Below are 17079 nucleotides of genomic sequence, written 5' to 3'. Positions count from 1 at the left end.
CAGACAAAAAATAAATAAATAAAAAATAAAATGAATTAATTATCCTTTGAAAAAAAACCATATTCTAAAGGATATTGTTGTTGACTAATATTCAAACAAGATCCTCATTGGCCAGTTTAGGTCACGTGAAAGGTGCACCACGTGACTTAAAGTTCCGTCAGTTGTATTTTAGCTGAAATTTATTTTTAGCTACCCCGCAGCGCTAACCCTTTTATTTAGCCCTAACCCTATCCCAGGAAATACCCTAAAATGTTTATTTTATGTTGCATATGTATTTCTGCTGTGTTAAAAATGTTAAAATGAAAAAATGTATATGTCAAAAGTGGGAATTGAACCCACGTTAGCAGAAGGAAGAATCCCTGAGTGCGGCACCTTAGACCGCTCAGTCATCCCGATACGGTGAAAACACAGGCACATTACGCACATTACAGTCTCGGAGGCTATGGCTACGTTTAACGTATCTCTAGACGCTTTTATATTTACTTTACAGACAAAAAATAATAAATGATAAATGAATGAATTAGACAGGCAGTTCTTTTAAAATAAACCATATTTTAAAATGTTTCTGCTGAATAATATTCAGATGAGATATTTGTTTGTTTTTTGTTTGTCGATCACTCTGAAGGCTAAAGAAATTCATTTCAAAACATTAAATAACAACCAATGTTGTAGAAATGTGTAATGACTTCCTGCATTAAATGTTTAATATGAGTTGATTATTTTAGTTTTTGTTTTGTGATATTTTCAGTAACACTTTTGAGTATATATTATTGTTTTTTGAACATGTAAAAAAAAAAAAAACAAATAAAGAATGAAAGCAAAAATTTTGATTTTGGCAAAAGGTTTCATTGGCAAGTGTAGATATATTAAGACGGTATTTTGTTTTTCCCCTTTTTCTAAATTATTTTTTAAAATTATCTGACATTTGTGTCTTGAGCGAGCTCTGAATTATTATTATTATTATTATTATTATTTATAGAAATGTATTATAATTTATTTATTGTCAATGTTTCCTATCAATTGTTTTTTGATTCAGTATCTGTGTGTATTTACTAACTTGGTTGTCATTTGATTATTATTATTATTTTTTTAAATAAACCCTGAACAATTTATTAGATAAAAAGGTATAAAAATGAGATACAACATTTATCGCAATTAAATACAAGGTCAAGATTAAGAGATATTGTGATAATTATGTAAAAAGCTACACTTGTGACATTAGAAGTAACAATTACAAGATAAAATGCTAACTCAAATGTTTTAATTGTTAGCAAATATTAGGATCTAAAAACGGATAAATATGAAAACACAAATGTAAAAATATTAGATTAAAAATTCCCATTTCGGAGATGCAAGCTATAATTGTGAGCTACTTAAGTAAGTCATTTTATATCTAGCTACGAATATATTTTATTTTGAAAACCCTCTCACTAGACTCGGTGACCGTGCTAATCTTTGCTAACTCGACGCAGCTGTCAGATCTACAAGCCAGGGAGCCGCAGCCAATTGCTCCAGAGTGCGCATGCGTGTCCGAACCTCTCCGAACGTATCCGATAAAAGCCGAGAACACCGCCCACAATTCACACGGTGGAGCTACCGCTCCATTTACCTTCATTTAGAGACATTTTAGAAGAAAAACGACCTACAAACGGTGTTAAATGTGGTTAATGACATTAGTTTGGCTTTACAGACGGGAATTAACAGCACGGGAAAAATATAATATTCTGATTTACGAGATAATGAAAGTGATTTCATCTTTTGAAAGACAAATGTAACAAAAATATATGTTTATTTTTTTAAATTGTATTCTGATTTTTATTACGTGTATAAGAAATCTTTTTGGATCCCTGATTGTTGCTTCAATATATTTTTTTTTAAAGTTAATAATAATAACAATAAAAATATAATTATATTTATTATATATTTTTGAAATTAACATTTATGTCGTTAAGAAAAAAAACTGTTTTCAGCATCAATACTAAGGTAAGTCAAGGTTTTTAATGTATTTTTGTTGTCATCTTGTGTGTTTTTAAAGTAATTTTGTTGTCCTTTTGTGTGTTTTACTGTAATTTAGTTGTTTTGTTTGATACGAGTGATTTTGTGCTTGATAAATGAGAATCTGGAATAAACTTTAGTTTTCAAAGAAGACGACAAATAAGTACGTATAAATAGAAAAATACCAATCCTTAAACAACCTGGTACGGCCATAGACATGTTATCTGTCATTAGAAACGCATTAAAACGTGAGTCTTTGAAGGTATGATGTAAGAAATCGATGCTAATGCTGAGCTAAAGCTAAGCTAAGGATAAGCTATATCAGAATCAGAATACTTTGTCTCATGAAAAGAAGAAACACTAACAAAAAACAAAAAACACGAAAAAGAAAACATACATAAATAAGTAAAAGACAATAAGCTAAAAATATGCTAAGCTAAGCTAAAGGTGCCATTTATAAATGGAGGGAAAACCATCATAACAAATATCATCATTAGAATAAGTTTAATGTCATTCCGTGTAAACTTGAAGATTTTGGTGTCTAACTTAATCTTATTTATTATGGGCTCTATTCTACCATGAGTGTAAGTCTAAAAAGCCATGCAGCGGCTCAGTTTTTGGCTGTGTGCTATTCTCCCCCGTACGTAAGTCAGTCGCTTCGCGCCTTCATCCGAGTTACGCACTGTGGGAGGAGCAGCCCTGAAATGTGGGTGTTCCCATTAAAAACTGTCTATAAGCGCATTTCCTCTTACACACTTCTAACCCTGGAATAAGTGCAGCGCCCCCATAAGGTGAAACAATATATTGCACTAGAAATATGGACTTAGTTAGATTAGAAGCCACATGGACTCGTGCGTCGCGCAGCAGCTGTGATCACTCAGCTGCTGCTGCGCGATGAATTAAAACTCTGACAGACGCAGACTTCTGTCCACGTTGGTCACAGTGATTCAACTATTTTCATACTATGTCCAATGTAAAGTCACAGTTTGATCCACTAGAGAGTGAAACAAACTGTCATATGCAGATGAGGATGGAACACAAACTGTTCCCACACATATTTTAATGAGGCTCAGCTCAAGTGGCTTTAAATAATTCATATTTAAAACTGCGTATTATGGAAGCCAATAGTTCTGTTTCACTGTAAACATCCCTCTGTATTAAAGCAGGACGCTCTGTGGCCGAGTTATTTCCTCATATCTACAGCATCTAACTCAGTCACACTTTACAATGATGATGATGATGATGATGATGATCAAGGAGAGAGATTCTAACTGTGACTCAGTCACACTGCAATAATCTGATCAATAATATATTGTTTATCAATGAAGACGTTTCAAATTAAAAGTGAACTTTATCATTTTCACGGACTTCAATGACATTTACAAGCGTTGGGAAAACTCCATGTTCCGTGATTTCTAGACAGTCCAAAAATTGACATCACCACCTCCTTTCCTTCAGCCCGCCTTCATTCACACATACGCGCTTTTTGGCTCCTTATGCGCGGTGGGCGTGTCCGGAACCTGGACCGGAGAATAAGCGTTAGAGAGAAGCGCGTAACTGCAGGCGCGCAAAAAAGCGCTTAAGTCCAGACGGGAGAATAGAGCCCTTAATGCTTTTTCTCTATTATAATATATATGTTGGGGTAGATTTCACCAATTGTGGAAAGGTGATTAGCATGCGTTTGACATAAATTAAGTTTAATTAAGGTGTACAGTAAATAATAATAAATAATAAAATGGGTTAAAAGTGAACAAAACTGGTAGAAAAGGTGGTGAAACGGGGTTTTAAAAACCACAGACATTGGTTTAAAGTTGATAATTAGAGAATGGACAGAAAAAGTGGTAAAAAAAAGCTTCAATGTGTCAATAATGGCTTGAAAGTGGCAGAAATAAGGGGAGGCGGGGTGTTGGGGTAATGGAATTTAAAAAGTAGGAACAATTAATTAAAACTGGCAAATAAAGGGCACTACAAATTGCGAATGTGGTTAAATTGGTAAAAAATAACAATGAATATGGTGAAAATAGGTTAAAAGTGACAATAATGGGTCAACATATACAACATTAGGTGGAAACGTGGTGGAAAGGATTAATAAGTGCGGAAAATGTGTTGAAAGTGGAAAAAAATGTGAAGGAAAGATATTGAAATTTTATGGAGAAGTGTCAGAAATGGGAGTAATGTAGCAAAAATCCACTAAAAGGAGCAAAAATATGGCAAGAAAAAGTAATGAAAATAGGTTAAAATATGGAAAGTTTGGTGTCGTTACTGAAAAATGGTAAAAATAATCAAAAATGGGCTCAATTCTTAGTTTCTTGAGGACGTCTGGCGACCCCTTCCCAGTGTCTCGCAACCCCAAATTTGAGAACCCCTGGTCTACACAGTGTTTGTGCATAAACATCCTATTCTGAGCGCAGATTATAATTATAGAGAAAAAAAATAGACAAATAATAAACCAAATGACTTACAGCATTTAGGAAAAAAAACTTTATTTTTCTTTCCTTTTATTGACCACATTTGATGAACAGTTGTGTATTCTACTATAAATGTGTACCCACTCGTATTTTCATCTCTAATCTCTTTCCATGCAGGTTTTAAGCATCATTCCTTCCAAAGTGTTCCTGTTTTTTAAGACTCATCCAGGAGCTCTTTCATCTGTGCCCACCAGGGGGCGCTGTGAGTCCACCACAGATCTGCAGCTTATACATTCCTTCACCCTGTTCCTCTCTGACTCACCCTGAAACACGTCTGTGGAAGAGTTTGGTTCATGCTGCAGGTGTTCATTTGGGATTTGTTGACGGTTCTTATCAAGGCTCGACAGTCACAACCGTCTCGACCGTTGTTTTGTTTGTTTGCACGATGTGGAGAGAAAGCAGAGGGACTTTTGGACTCTGTGAAGGCCGGATAGATCATTGCTTGGAGCTCCTGATCTTTAGAAATGGCTCGTCAATCTTCCCTTTAACCAATGAGGTTCTCTTGATCCGAGTCATTTGCTTCTACATTTGAAGCCGGAACTCTTCGTTCAATGTGACTCCGAGTTGGCCACAGCCGTTGCGTGGTTTAGCCACACCTTCATGTTGTGGGTAGCTTCTTGTTGTGTGTTAGCTTCTTAGCTCAACTGATCTTTGTCAATGCCTTGTAAAAGCGCGAGAACCGACGATATCGATTGGTATCTTCTCTTTATCCACAAGGTTACGGATTCGTTCCCCTTCTTTTAGACGAGACTCTTTGTCCAACAAGACTCAGAGCCAGTCGCGGCTTTTCTCAGTATTGCAAAACCGGTTGAGTTGAAGGCTAGCGTTCATATCTGTGATTGTTATCTTCTCTTTTATCCTTGAGCTTCTGGCCGAGTTCCCGGAGTCTTTCCCCCGGTTCAAGTCATGCATTTCTCAGTGAAGACGAGAGTCTTCATCCAACATGACTTCAGGACGTTCACAGCTTTGCTGGTCTAGCTAAAACGGAGACATCAAACGGCAGTACAGCACATTCACACGCTGCTGGTGTGTTCCTTGGAGGCGGGGCTATAGCTGATGAATGACAGCTCCTGCTCCACCTCTGTTTCTAGCTCTGTTTCTGAAAGCATGCCAATGTTGTGGTATTCAGCGGTTTGAATCTGTGACCCATCATCCGTAGTGTCTTCAGGGTCCACCGCCAGCCTCCCGTTATCCCCCCTGCCCCCGTTGCGACAGTTACTGTTGCGGTCCACCCCTGCCTTACACCCCATGAGAATGGGGGTAACGGCATGAGACGGGCAAGACGGAGGCACCAGGAGGGTTTTGCGGTTCTGTCCGGCGTTGTTAGCCCCGACGTTGTACTGGCAGCGGATGTAGCTCGAGAAGGCCCTCCTGTATGTCTTGTTGAAGAGCGTGTACACCAGAGGGTTCACCCCGGACGAGATGTAACCCACCCACACAAAGACGTTGAGGAGGTCATGGAGAAGCGACTCGTTGCAGGAGTCCCGGCACAGGACAGAGGTGACGTTGGTGATGAAGAAGGGACACCACATGATGAGGAAGAGGAAAAAGACGATACCCAGAACCTGAGGGAAGAGACAGGGAAAGGAAAAAAGTGAAAGAAGGAACAGACGATACGAAGATTCAAAGAGTTTCCACTGAAGGACTGCAGAACAAAAATACTCTGGCACGGCTCCTGGAACCTTGTGTCTCGCTTTCTAATGGCGTCTGGACGACTTTGATAGAGGACACATTTGAAACTTGCTGTGAGCAAGAGTAGTCAAGTAACAAATGAAGAGACATTTTGTTTGGAAGATATCGAGTTTTGCAAAACTTTGTGAGTCACCGTGAGCAGAGAAACATTTGTGATATATTTTATTACTTGTGGCCAATCAGGAAGACCTTGGAGAACTAATTTAATCTTGAGGCACTGAAATGGGATTTTGTTCAAAACTTAACTTTATCAAAAGTTGCTGACTAACCTGCTAATATATATGTTATATCTGAAACCCACACCAAACTTTCCATATTTTTACATATTTTCAGCACTTATTCTTGACATAGTTTTGCTCCTTTTTGTGCATTTTTGCTACATTACTCCAATTTCTACCACTTCTACATCAAAATCAATGCATTTTCTGCACATTGCATCCACTTTCAAGACATTTTCAGCACTTACAAACCCTTTCCACCACTTTTCCACCTAATGTCGCATATTTTCACCCATTATTGCTACTTTTAGCTTTTTTTCACGATATATATTTGTCAATATAACCACATTCACGATTTTTCATACCCATTATTTGTCAGTTTAAACTAATTGTTCCAGTATTGACAGTTTGAACCATTTTTAAAACATTTTCTGTCCGTTTTTGGCCACTCTAATTTGAAACTTTTAACTAATTTCTGTGTTTTTTACGATCCCTGTTCACCATTTTTTCCTCCATTTTTGGTCACTTTTAACCCATTTTATATCTGATTAAAACCAGGATTTACATCTTTAAGATGACTATATACTATGGCTCAAATAATAATAAACTTCCTGGATAACAGTGGATATTATTCAGTTAAATAAATAAATGTGGTTATCACAGATTCATAGAACAATAGACCATCATTTTACTGACTTTATGGATGGACCATCAAAAATCTCTCCCCTTTATTCCCTTTTATAGATGACCCTGTCTCCACGTGACTGTTCTACAATGTTCATGTCAGTCTTCAACTACCTTCAGCTACAGTGGGGGTCCCTGGTCTCTGGAACCTTTATTTTGGGGGTCACGGGGTGAAAAGGTTGAGAACCACTGGTTGAAGAAAGTAAAGACGGAAAAGTTTTTTTAAGAAGTGTTTTTACTTCATTCTTAAAGTGATGTCTTGTGTTTTTTTTTGTCAGACAAGGAAGATAGTGATTCACTTGTTCTGATTGTTTTTTGCATTCCCTGCGTGATATCACATCACTCCGATTGCGGCCGTATTCTAGTGTTTCCATGGAAGACAAACTATCAACACTGTCTTCGCTATTGTTTTGTTAACAACTTTAAATGAGTTAAAAAGTCACTTTGGCAGTACTTTGTCAAAGTGTGAAACCCTTCAATCTGACTCTCACCTTCGAGGCCCGCCTCTCATTTTTTATGGCCTGCATCATCCCCCGTCGCCCATGGCAACTGGCGGTGTCGCTGCGGCCTGGCCCGGCGGCGGGCGAGCTGAGCTGCGACGCGGCCTCTGAGCTGGGGATGATGCTGATGCTGTCGGAGTTGGATGCGCTGAGCAGGAGGCTGGGCTCAGACGTCTTCAGGCAGCCCAGGGTGTTCCTCCTGCTGGGAGGGGGTGGCGGCTTTAGTTCTGTGGGCGGGGCCAAAGAGAAAACAGGTGAGATATTAATCAGAGATTGGCTCTGGCCTTTAGGCGCTGACCTCTGGAGTCTGGAGGAGCCAGCGTGTGGATCTGAGGGATCTGGAAGGTGGAGGGTGGGGGGGGCTGCAGGGCGCTCCCCATGGCCGGCTGCTGGGACGAAGCTTTGGCCTCGAACAGGAAGACGGTAGCCTGCCTCTGGAGCACCTGGATGGTGAGGCAGTACGTCACCACCATGATGACCAGTGGGATGAAGAAAGCCACGAAGGAGCCAATCAGCATGAAGCGCTCCTCGTTCAGGACGCAGCTGCCATTGACGAAGACTTTATCCTCGTTGTGGAGGCCAATCACTGGGATGGGCATGGACACGCCTTTATTAACAAACAACAACAACATCTTAGAACTCAAACACATTTGATCTTTGATCAATAACAGAGAAGTGGATCAAACACAGCGATTATCTGCCTCCAAACTTACCAAATAGATTTGAAATAACAATAATATTAGTGATGATCCCGGACAAGCCCCCAACTGTTGTGGCGGTTTCGATGAATGACACCAAGTTAGGATTTATGGTTAATCGTAAACTGTTCCGAACAACTTCCATTGTTTTGTGTCCATTGTTTTATCAGCTAATCCCACAAAAATTATGAAGTTTTAGGAAAATTTGTCACAATTTGAAGCTCAGATCCCGAAATTAATGATACTTGTAACTGTGACTTATTTGTTTATTTGAATGTTGAAGTGCAAAATAAGGTACAATAACGTTGAAATTGCTCTTTTCCCTCCTAAAATAATCTAGATTTTACCGTCAAATTGTAAATTTCCATTTCATTCAAATCTCATTTCCGTTATTAAAGTTCCTGAAATTGAACCAAACATGTTAAATATGGTGAACTGCCTCAAGTGTTCGGAAATCACACAAGATTTCATCCTGAGAACATAACATGTTAGCCACACTGCTAACCCTTAGCCTCCAGTTCAACAGGAAATGTGTGATATGATATCAAAACATTATCTATGAATCACCGCCTCATTTTGCCTGAAATGGGTTTGTTTGGAGATGTTTCTGCTGTGACGTGTCACCAGGCAACCTGATCACCAGTTCTGCTAACACACCACCAGCTAAACCTGCATTTTTACCACATCTTTTTCCACATTTGAATGCAGTCATAATAATCTGAGCCGCATGTTGATCACGACACATTAAAAACACACTTTAATTGAAGCTCTGCATTCATTTTCAGTCACAGGATAACACGATCACTGCTCGAACCGCAACACCTAGCGAGTCACACTTTCTAAACATTCAACTACCTGTTTTCTGGTGAGAAATGGCGTGAAAAGGTAGTGATATTGACCTAAAACATGCGTGTGAGGCGTTTCCGTGTCACATTTCAGAACGTGAATATTCTGTCACAGTGACATCACACCTCACTGCTGTCAGAAGTCAGATAACAGTGAAATAAAAAGACAGAATTATGCCATTAAAAGTCATAAATGTTCCATATGAGAAACAGGTGGAGCTACAGAGTGTATATAGAATGCCTTACATAATGAGCTGTTACATAAGATGCTAGACCTAGAAATCCAGATGGAGGGTGTGTCCCCCACTCCCCCCGCCCTCATAGAGTGGCTGTAGAATAGAAAGTGCTGACGACCAAAGGAAGGATTTCTTATGATTGCAGGGGGGGGGGGGGGGGCGACATTATATCAGCACGCTTCACTCACAAAGATCTATCGGTGAGGCCCGAGAGAAAATAACAGTCTACAGAAAAAGAGAGAAATATTGTTTTGTTGTTTTTGTTTTTTTATCCATTACATTTTCACCAAGAGATGAATTTTCACCAAAAACACACAAACGACTGCAAGTATACACAAGAATGACTGAAAAACACAAGAATATGCAAAATGAGAAAAACCCCCCCCAAAAAAAACCACAAGACGACTATGAATACACAAAGATAACAAAAAACCTGACAATACTCCAAGCAAATATTAAAAAACAAGACAACACACAAAATGACTCCAAAAACACAAAAATACCCAAACAGAGCAGAAACGTAAAAAGATGACGACAAAATGAATCCAAAAACGCACAAGTGGACGACAAGTATACACAAAAAATAACAAGAAAACATGACAACAACCTCCCCACAAAATGACTCCATAAACACAAAAATACACAAAAAGAGCAACAAATATAAAAAAATGAGAATAGAAACACTCAAGATGACAAAAATAACACTCAAAACTACAACAACAAAAAAAACCAACACAAAATTACACTAAAAACACAAAAATACACAAAGAGAAAAAAATAAAATAATTATTGACAACAAAATGGCTCCAAAAACAGGAAAACACAAAAAATGAATAAAATTATACAAAATGACCCTAAAAAACCCAAAATGTAAAATATATAAAAATGACAACAAAAACACACAGCTCTTTGTTGTTTGTGTTAATGCTCCGATCGGTCATTTAATCTGATAAATTTGAACTATTAATGTTAAACGCAGATAAATAAACAGAAAATAGATACAAAAATGAGCCAAGAGCTTTCATTTATAGTTAATATGCGTATATATTTTGTTTATATTCTTATTACAAAGGTTTATATTATTACATTTGATCATTCTTTATGTATTGGTATGCATTTCCTTGTTTGCTAGACAATAACAGTTACATGATTTAATAATGACTCTTTGTTCAACAGTCAGATTGTGTTTGTCAATTACATCCACTTTGTGAAGCTCCAGTGAAACTTAAACCAATTCACATCCATTATGTATGAATTTAAAAGTGTAATTTAATCTCAGTTTACAGAATATAGTCGACGGCCGACATCACGCAGAGCTATAACGCTCAATCCCATGAGGCTCCGCCCACTAATGGGAGCATTCTGCGTGTGTGTGTGTACGGACACACACACTGGGTGCATTAAGTAATAACAAACCTCATTTAAACATGAAATCTCATTTTTGAGGAGAAGAATAGACTTCAGGATTCCTTTATGGCAGACATGATCAACTAGAAGTAAATGCACAAAAATGACTCCTTAAACACACAAAATGACAGAAAAATACACACGATGACAACAAAAAAACACAAAAAAGACTTAGAAAAGACCAAATGACCATTTTAGGAGAAAACGAAGGTGACGAGAAAAGTTTAAAAAGTCATCGAATCCATGGGGAATTTCCACATGATGGACGTACGCTAGCAGGCATGCAGGCACGCAACCAAACTTTGGTTAAAGCTTTTTCTCTCAACGACCTTAAAATAAATCAGGCTGTGTTTATCTTACTGTCTTATGAGATGATCTTCTAGTTGATTCTGTTGCTCTGAGGTAATGTTGTGCAGATACCGATTCTAGTATCGGGAGGGGTTCCGATACGGCACTAAAAGGCTGGATCGGGATTAACTGTCAACAATACCGCCGATTCACAGCATCAAACTCTTCTTCAATCTACTTTCGATACCCAGTCCGTCAAACGGAAGAAGAAGCCGCCCGATACCAATGAAGAAGAATCCACTGAACACTAACGAAGAAGAATCCACCGTTACCGCGTAATCCGGCAGATGCGCTCATTAAGTATGCGCCAGCATCTGCGGGCACCACCCCCTGCCAGGCTCTGGCCTGGTTTGCCATCTGTCGCTCTAAACCAAAACCCCACTCTGTGCCGGCGGTCTTGGTGGTCTTGTTCTGGCCATCGCCTCGAGTGAAAAACAGGTCTTGTCTTTTTTTAAACACTGCGGTATTGGCTGATGCTATGCAATTGGGTATCGGTCGGTATCACGGCCAAAAAAGGCATTCGGAACAACACTAGGTTTGTTCAGAGTGACTTTGTCCTGATAATCTGTTCTGAAACTAGTCATGGTCGACATTCGTAAATAGTTAATAGTTTAATATTTACGGCTTAAGGTGCGTTCACACCGAACACAACTTCAGCGACTATAGTTGCTTAAAATTTTTTTCTCGCTTCATTGCTTCATCTCGACGACTGGGGGGAGGGACGTAGTAAAAAACTCATTAGGGATTGGATGTCGCAACACAGCGTCACTCGAAGTAGCTTGAAAAGTTGAACTTTCAACTTTGAGCGACTTGATTGAGTCGCTGGAATTGCGGAGTCACGTTGCTTAAAGGGAGGTTGCTCGCCAGGGTCGCTGAAGTCGTGTTCAGTGTGAACGCACCTCACAACTTTGTGTGTACATGTTTGAGGAAAGCCGCAAACTCCCAACACATGACCCCGTCCGGTATTTGTGACGTGAAACGGAATGTAGCCAATCAAGAAGCAGCTGACAGAGAAACACGTATGCTGCGTTCAAGGCAACTCAGAACTTCCAAGTTGAAAATTCCAATCTACGAGTTCAGCAGACTTTAACGATTAGGTGCTTCAACTTCAGGTGGCGTTCCAACTCACTTTTCCAAGTAGGAGGTTGGAAAATCAAGAGTTCCGAGTTGCTTGGAAAGCAGCGTTAGATCACGTGTTGAATCTCATGAGATTTCATTCTTGGGTGAGTACGATCCAATCCGATCACGTGAGTCTGTAACATATCAATCCTGATGCGTGTTCTCCGGTTTCCTAAAAGTCATTACACATGTAGACCACGTATCAAACTCATGGCCCGGAGGTCAAATCCGACCCTTTGGAGCATCCGCAGGAGAAAGTAAAAATGACAGAGCAAACATGATTTATTGTGTGAATGAAACTCAACTATATTTGCAGGGATCACAGTTTTCCTGGTGCTTTTATCAAATGATTGAGTCATTTTTAATGTTTACCAGTTGAAAAAACTAAAAATTCTTAGAAAGTCCTTAAATTTTCTTCAAATTATTACATAATGTTCCCCTTAATTTAATAGAAATTGGTCACAAAATCTAGGAAACTTAAAGGAAAGATCCTGTTGGGACTGATGTTTATCACTTATTGCTTTGATATTGTCGGTTTCTTGTGGCCCACTTGAGATCAAGCTGCTCCATATTTGGCCCCTGAATTAAAATGAGTTTAACACCCCTGATGTGGACTATGTGAACCACAAAGTGAATTCGGAACAGGTGTGGGGGGGTGTGTCGTGATCCCACTGACCAATGGAAATGGTCCAGACGGCTGCGATCTTCATCATGGCCTTGGTTCTGGAGTTGAAGCGGCTGTGCTCGATAGGGTTCCTGATGGCCACGTAGCGGTCCAGGGAGATGGCGCACAGGTGCATGATGGAAGCGGTGGAGAACAGCACGTCCAGGTAGATCCAGATGGGACACAGGGCGTTGGGGAGTGGCCAGGCGTAGTCTGAGGGGAAGAGATTATTCAACAACAGTCACAGGCTGTTGACTTTAAACGCAGGTTTGCTGTGATTAGTGGGATTATTGTCATTAGATACAGGTTTAAACATGGATGCTTGTTCTGTGAATGTAAAAGTGTGGCTAAGGCTGTGCTCTACATCTATTTGCATGCAGCAGCACAGACAGTGCATAATAAACCATCAGCATAAAGGAATAATCAGCAGCGTAGTCGGCTGCAGCTGAGCTGAATGTTTATTGTCTTCACAGTCATTGTTCTCTAAAATGCGTTCAATGAGTCAAGGTTCACTTAGAACATGAACGTTCCAGGTTAAACGTCAAGTTCATAGTGAGCACAAATAATTGACTGGAATGTTGGACGCTGATTGTCTATGAAATACTTTTTTCCACACAAAATCAACACTAACTAAAATCTTTAGCATTTCCTGAAGAAAATGCAAGTGAGGATGCATAGCTGAAATGCACCACTAATTGGCAGCTGAAAAATAGAAAACAACAGAATCTGATGTCATGCACTAGTTATGAGCCAGCATTAGTCTTAGCATAGCATTAGTATTAGCCTAGCATTAACATTAACCTAACATTAACATTAGTTAAGCATTAGCCTAGCATTAACTTAAAATTACCTTAGCATTAGCCTAGCATTGGCATTAACATCAACTTAGCATTAGCCCAGTATTAGCTTAAAATTAACATTAACTTAGTATTAGCTAAGCATTAGCCTAGGATTAACTTAAAATGAGCCTATCATCAGCATTAGCTTAACATTAGCCTTGCATTAGCTTAACATTTACATTAACTTAGCATTAGCTTAGCATTAACATAACATTAGCATTAACTTAACATTAGCCTAGTATTAGCTCAACATTAACATTAACTTAGCATGAGCCTAGCATTAACTTAGCATTAATATTACCTTAGCATTACCTAAGCATTAACTTAGCGTTAGCCAGCATTAACTTAGCATTAGCATAAACATTAGCATTAAAGTATTAGCCTGGCATTACCGTAGCATTAACATCAGCTTAACATTAGCATGAGTCTAGCGTTAGCTTAACATTAACTTAGCATTAACCTCACATGAAAAATGTTGAATTGAGTTGAAAAACATAAATGAAATTGAAAAGAAAGAAATGTCTCTTTGAAGCCAAACTAAGTGAGGAAAAGAATCCTGTTCAGGAGTTTTGTGAATCATCCTGAATCACCTTCAGAGCTCAGAAAGCTAAGAAATACCAGCTGGTTGATGTCGCGAGCACAAATGTTTGGTTCAAGGAGATTTCTGCTTCTCTGAACGTGTCTTTGTTTAAGTTGAATGAAGCAGAGTTTGAGGGTTTCTATAGTCGTGGCCAAAGATCATTTCTCTCTCTCTTCTTTCTGATTCATTAAAGCTCTGATGACACTTGCTACGTTAATTTGCTCTCAGGGAAATAAAAAAAAAGCTTTGCTAATGATTATTTCGTTTACTCAGCAAAGATAACTTTGATTGAGTTGACCACGAAGGTCGTCAAAGTTTTTGCCCGGAAGTTCCCACGCAAGCAATCTGCTTTCTCCTTAATTGGTTTCTCAGAGATCTCATCCTGACTCGCTCGCAGCTTTGGCTCCTTTTCACTGTCTTCTGATTGGCTCTGCTCTTCTTTTCCAGGTCGTAATAGAAACGTAAAGAGCTCTGTTTGCTGGATTGGTTTCTATTTCGTAAGCCTCGAGGTGAGACGTGGAATAATGAGAGATTCCTTCACGTTGTATATAATCAGTGACTTTATCATCACGTTAATGTTTAGGGAGGGAAACGAGTTCGCCTCCATTATAATGATAGAGACGATAACGAGGTAATGGAACAAAACTGCTGAGCAGACGCCTGACGTGAAATTTTACACACATCGGAACATCAGCTGAAACGCAATAGATATTCACAGAGTAGATCAGTTCTTGTAATGCGAGGGTGTAAAAACCAAAACTATTATACAGATACAATGCAATATGGAAGACTGCTATGGCGTGGCGGAGTTCTGCCCTCTTTGAGTGCTTTCTTATCTTTGTTTATTTGTCTGTTACCAGGATTACAACAAAAGTACTTAACGGATTCTGACCATCTTAACCAAAGACAGACTGTACACCAGTGGTTCCCAAACTAAGGGGCTAGCCCCCTAAGGGCGGGCGAGACATTCTCTCTACTTTGTTCATCTGTCTGTTAGCTAAATTAAAACAAAAGTACTTTGACCAAATCTAATCAAAGACAGACCTAACGCTATTGGTTCCCAAACTGGGGGCACGCCCCCTAAAGGAGGGCACAGGGGTGTGTGCTAGAATGGTCTTGCTGAACCTTGAGCATGAAAAGTACCAAACTATATATTTTTTTGCACTTACTGTTCTATACGCTATTGCAAATTTTACTTTAATCAAATCAAAGAAGAATAGTTTAAATTATCCATTTTTCCAAAAAAGGTCACAACTTTTTACACATTTGGGTTTTTTTTGGCATGATGGGGGGGGGAGGGCCCTGAGAGTTTTCATTCTTCAAAGGGGGGGCGCAGCAGGAAAAGTTTGCAAACCATTGCTTTACGCCATGGAAGATTCCATAACATTTAGGAGTTTATAATTGACTGATCCTAATTAAAATGGACTTACTTATGTTGGGTTGGTTCCTCAATTACGCCAACCAATTTCATCCAGATCAGATCTCTGTTGTGCATTTCATCACAATTTTCAAAAAAAAATGGGGATGCCCATACATTTGGACACACTGTATGGTTATTAATGGGAATATAAATGTCTTCCAAGCCTTTAAAGTCAGAATGATCATGGAACCATGATCACGATATCAAATCCAGATAACTGCCAATATCTGGCAAAGAGGAGATTCTGCACTTGGTAGAGGTTTGCGTTCTCTGAGTTCTTTCATAAACTTCCTGTTCTTTTACGTCGTTACTATTAAGAAAACTTGGTACACTCGAACGCAAAGCGTGCAGCAGGAAACAAACTGATACAGGCTGACACAACGCTAGTGTTGATATTGATAAAAGTGTCGATTTTGTAATAAAAGTTTTACCCACATGGGACACATATCCATCTATCCATCCATCTATCCATCTATCTATCTTTCTATCATCCATCCATCCATCCACTTACCTACCTATCTACCCATTTATCTAACAAATATCTGCATTTCTTCCATACAAACCAGACTATGGTACAATGACGTAGCAAAAACCAGCCTGATTCGGCCAAATCTATATTTACATTTCATTTTATGAGTAACTAATGCTGTAGTTTGTATCTCTCTGAAGAGGATGGATTTTTCTACAAGGCCTGCTACTTGTATTTGCAATGTTCCTTTCATATAGATCTATGCTGCAGTTAAAGAGGAACAGAATTCAAATAAGCAAGGCAGCATTAAATAAAGAGTATTTAGACTGAAAGAACCGAAAAAGTCATAAACACAGTAGAAGAGAAACATACAGATGAGGATTTACCATTTTATCTTAGTCATAGTCATGTGTTGTCTATTAACACCTCCTCTGTTCACGATCAATGCCTGACGGCGAGTATAGATCTAGTCTGACTTCAAGTGTCAAAGTTTTAGCATTCCAGACGGTGTGTGTGAATGTGTGTGTGAAGATACACATCTTTGGGCGTCTGAAGAAAAAAGACAGATGATTCATATTTGGTTTGAGATATCGATTGGAGCGCTGAGCAATCAGAGCTCACGGCCTCAGCAGCGATCGAGCGAGTGTGTCCATCGACTGTGTTCGGACCATTAGGCAACAATCAACCCTCCGCTTACGGCTAAATAGTCCTGAAGGAACACCGCAGTAATCACAGCACAATGTGACACAGACACACACACACATGTCATATGTACCATTACTGGAAAGAAAAAAGTTTCAATTCTTCTGAACTATACCATGAATAATCACTTTAGGACGCTTTTATACTTGGCCTAGCCGGTTTTCCAAACACTGCTATAGGTCCAGGTTTCTTTAT

The 17079-nt window shown here is 39.1% G+C and overlaps 1 protein-coding gene across 2 annotated transcripts in view; it reads right to left on the bottom strand.

Annotated features, from left to right (window-relative positions):
• Positions 1-4461: 4461 nt before the first annotated feature.
• htr2cl1 (5-hydroxytryptamine (serotonin) receptor 2C, G protein-coupled-like 1) overlaps positions 4462-17079 on the bottom strand; it is a 99661-nt gene continuing 87043 nt past the window's right edge. The window contains exons 5-8 of one of the 2 annotated variants that reach the window (XM_028474742.1): positions 12887-13087; positions 7856-8164; positions 7549-7784; positions 4462-6028 (exon numbers count right to left, since the gene is read on the bottom strand). In XM_028474742.1, the coding sequence (XP_028330543.1) occupies positions 5477-6028; positions 7549-7784; positions 7856-8164; positions 12887-13087 (1298 nt within the window). In that variant the 3' untranslated portion in view covers positions 4462-5476. The remainder of the gene's footprint in view (positions 6029-7548; positions 7785-7855; positions 8165-12886; positions 13088-17079) is intronic. The other variant, XM_028474743.1, reaches the window with a different exon arrangement.

This window comes from Gouania willdenowi, chromosome 18 (genome assembly GCF_900634775.1).
Source record: "Gouania willdenowi chromosome 18, fGouWil2.1, whole genome shotgun sequence".
Lineage (NCBI taxonomy): Eukaryota > Metazoa > Chordata > Actinopteri > Blenniiformes > Gobiesocidae > Gouania > Gouania willdenowi.
This window is presented reverse-complemented; position numbering and strand designations above follow the sequence as displayed.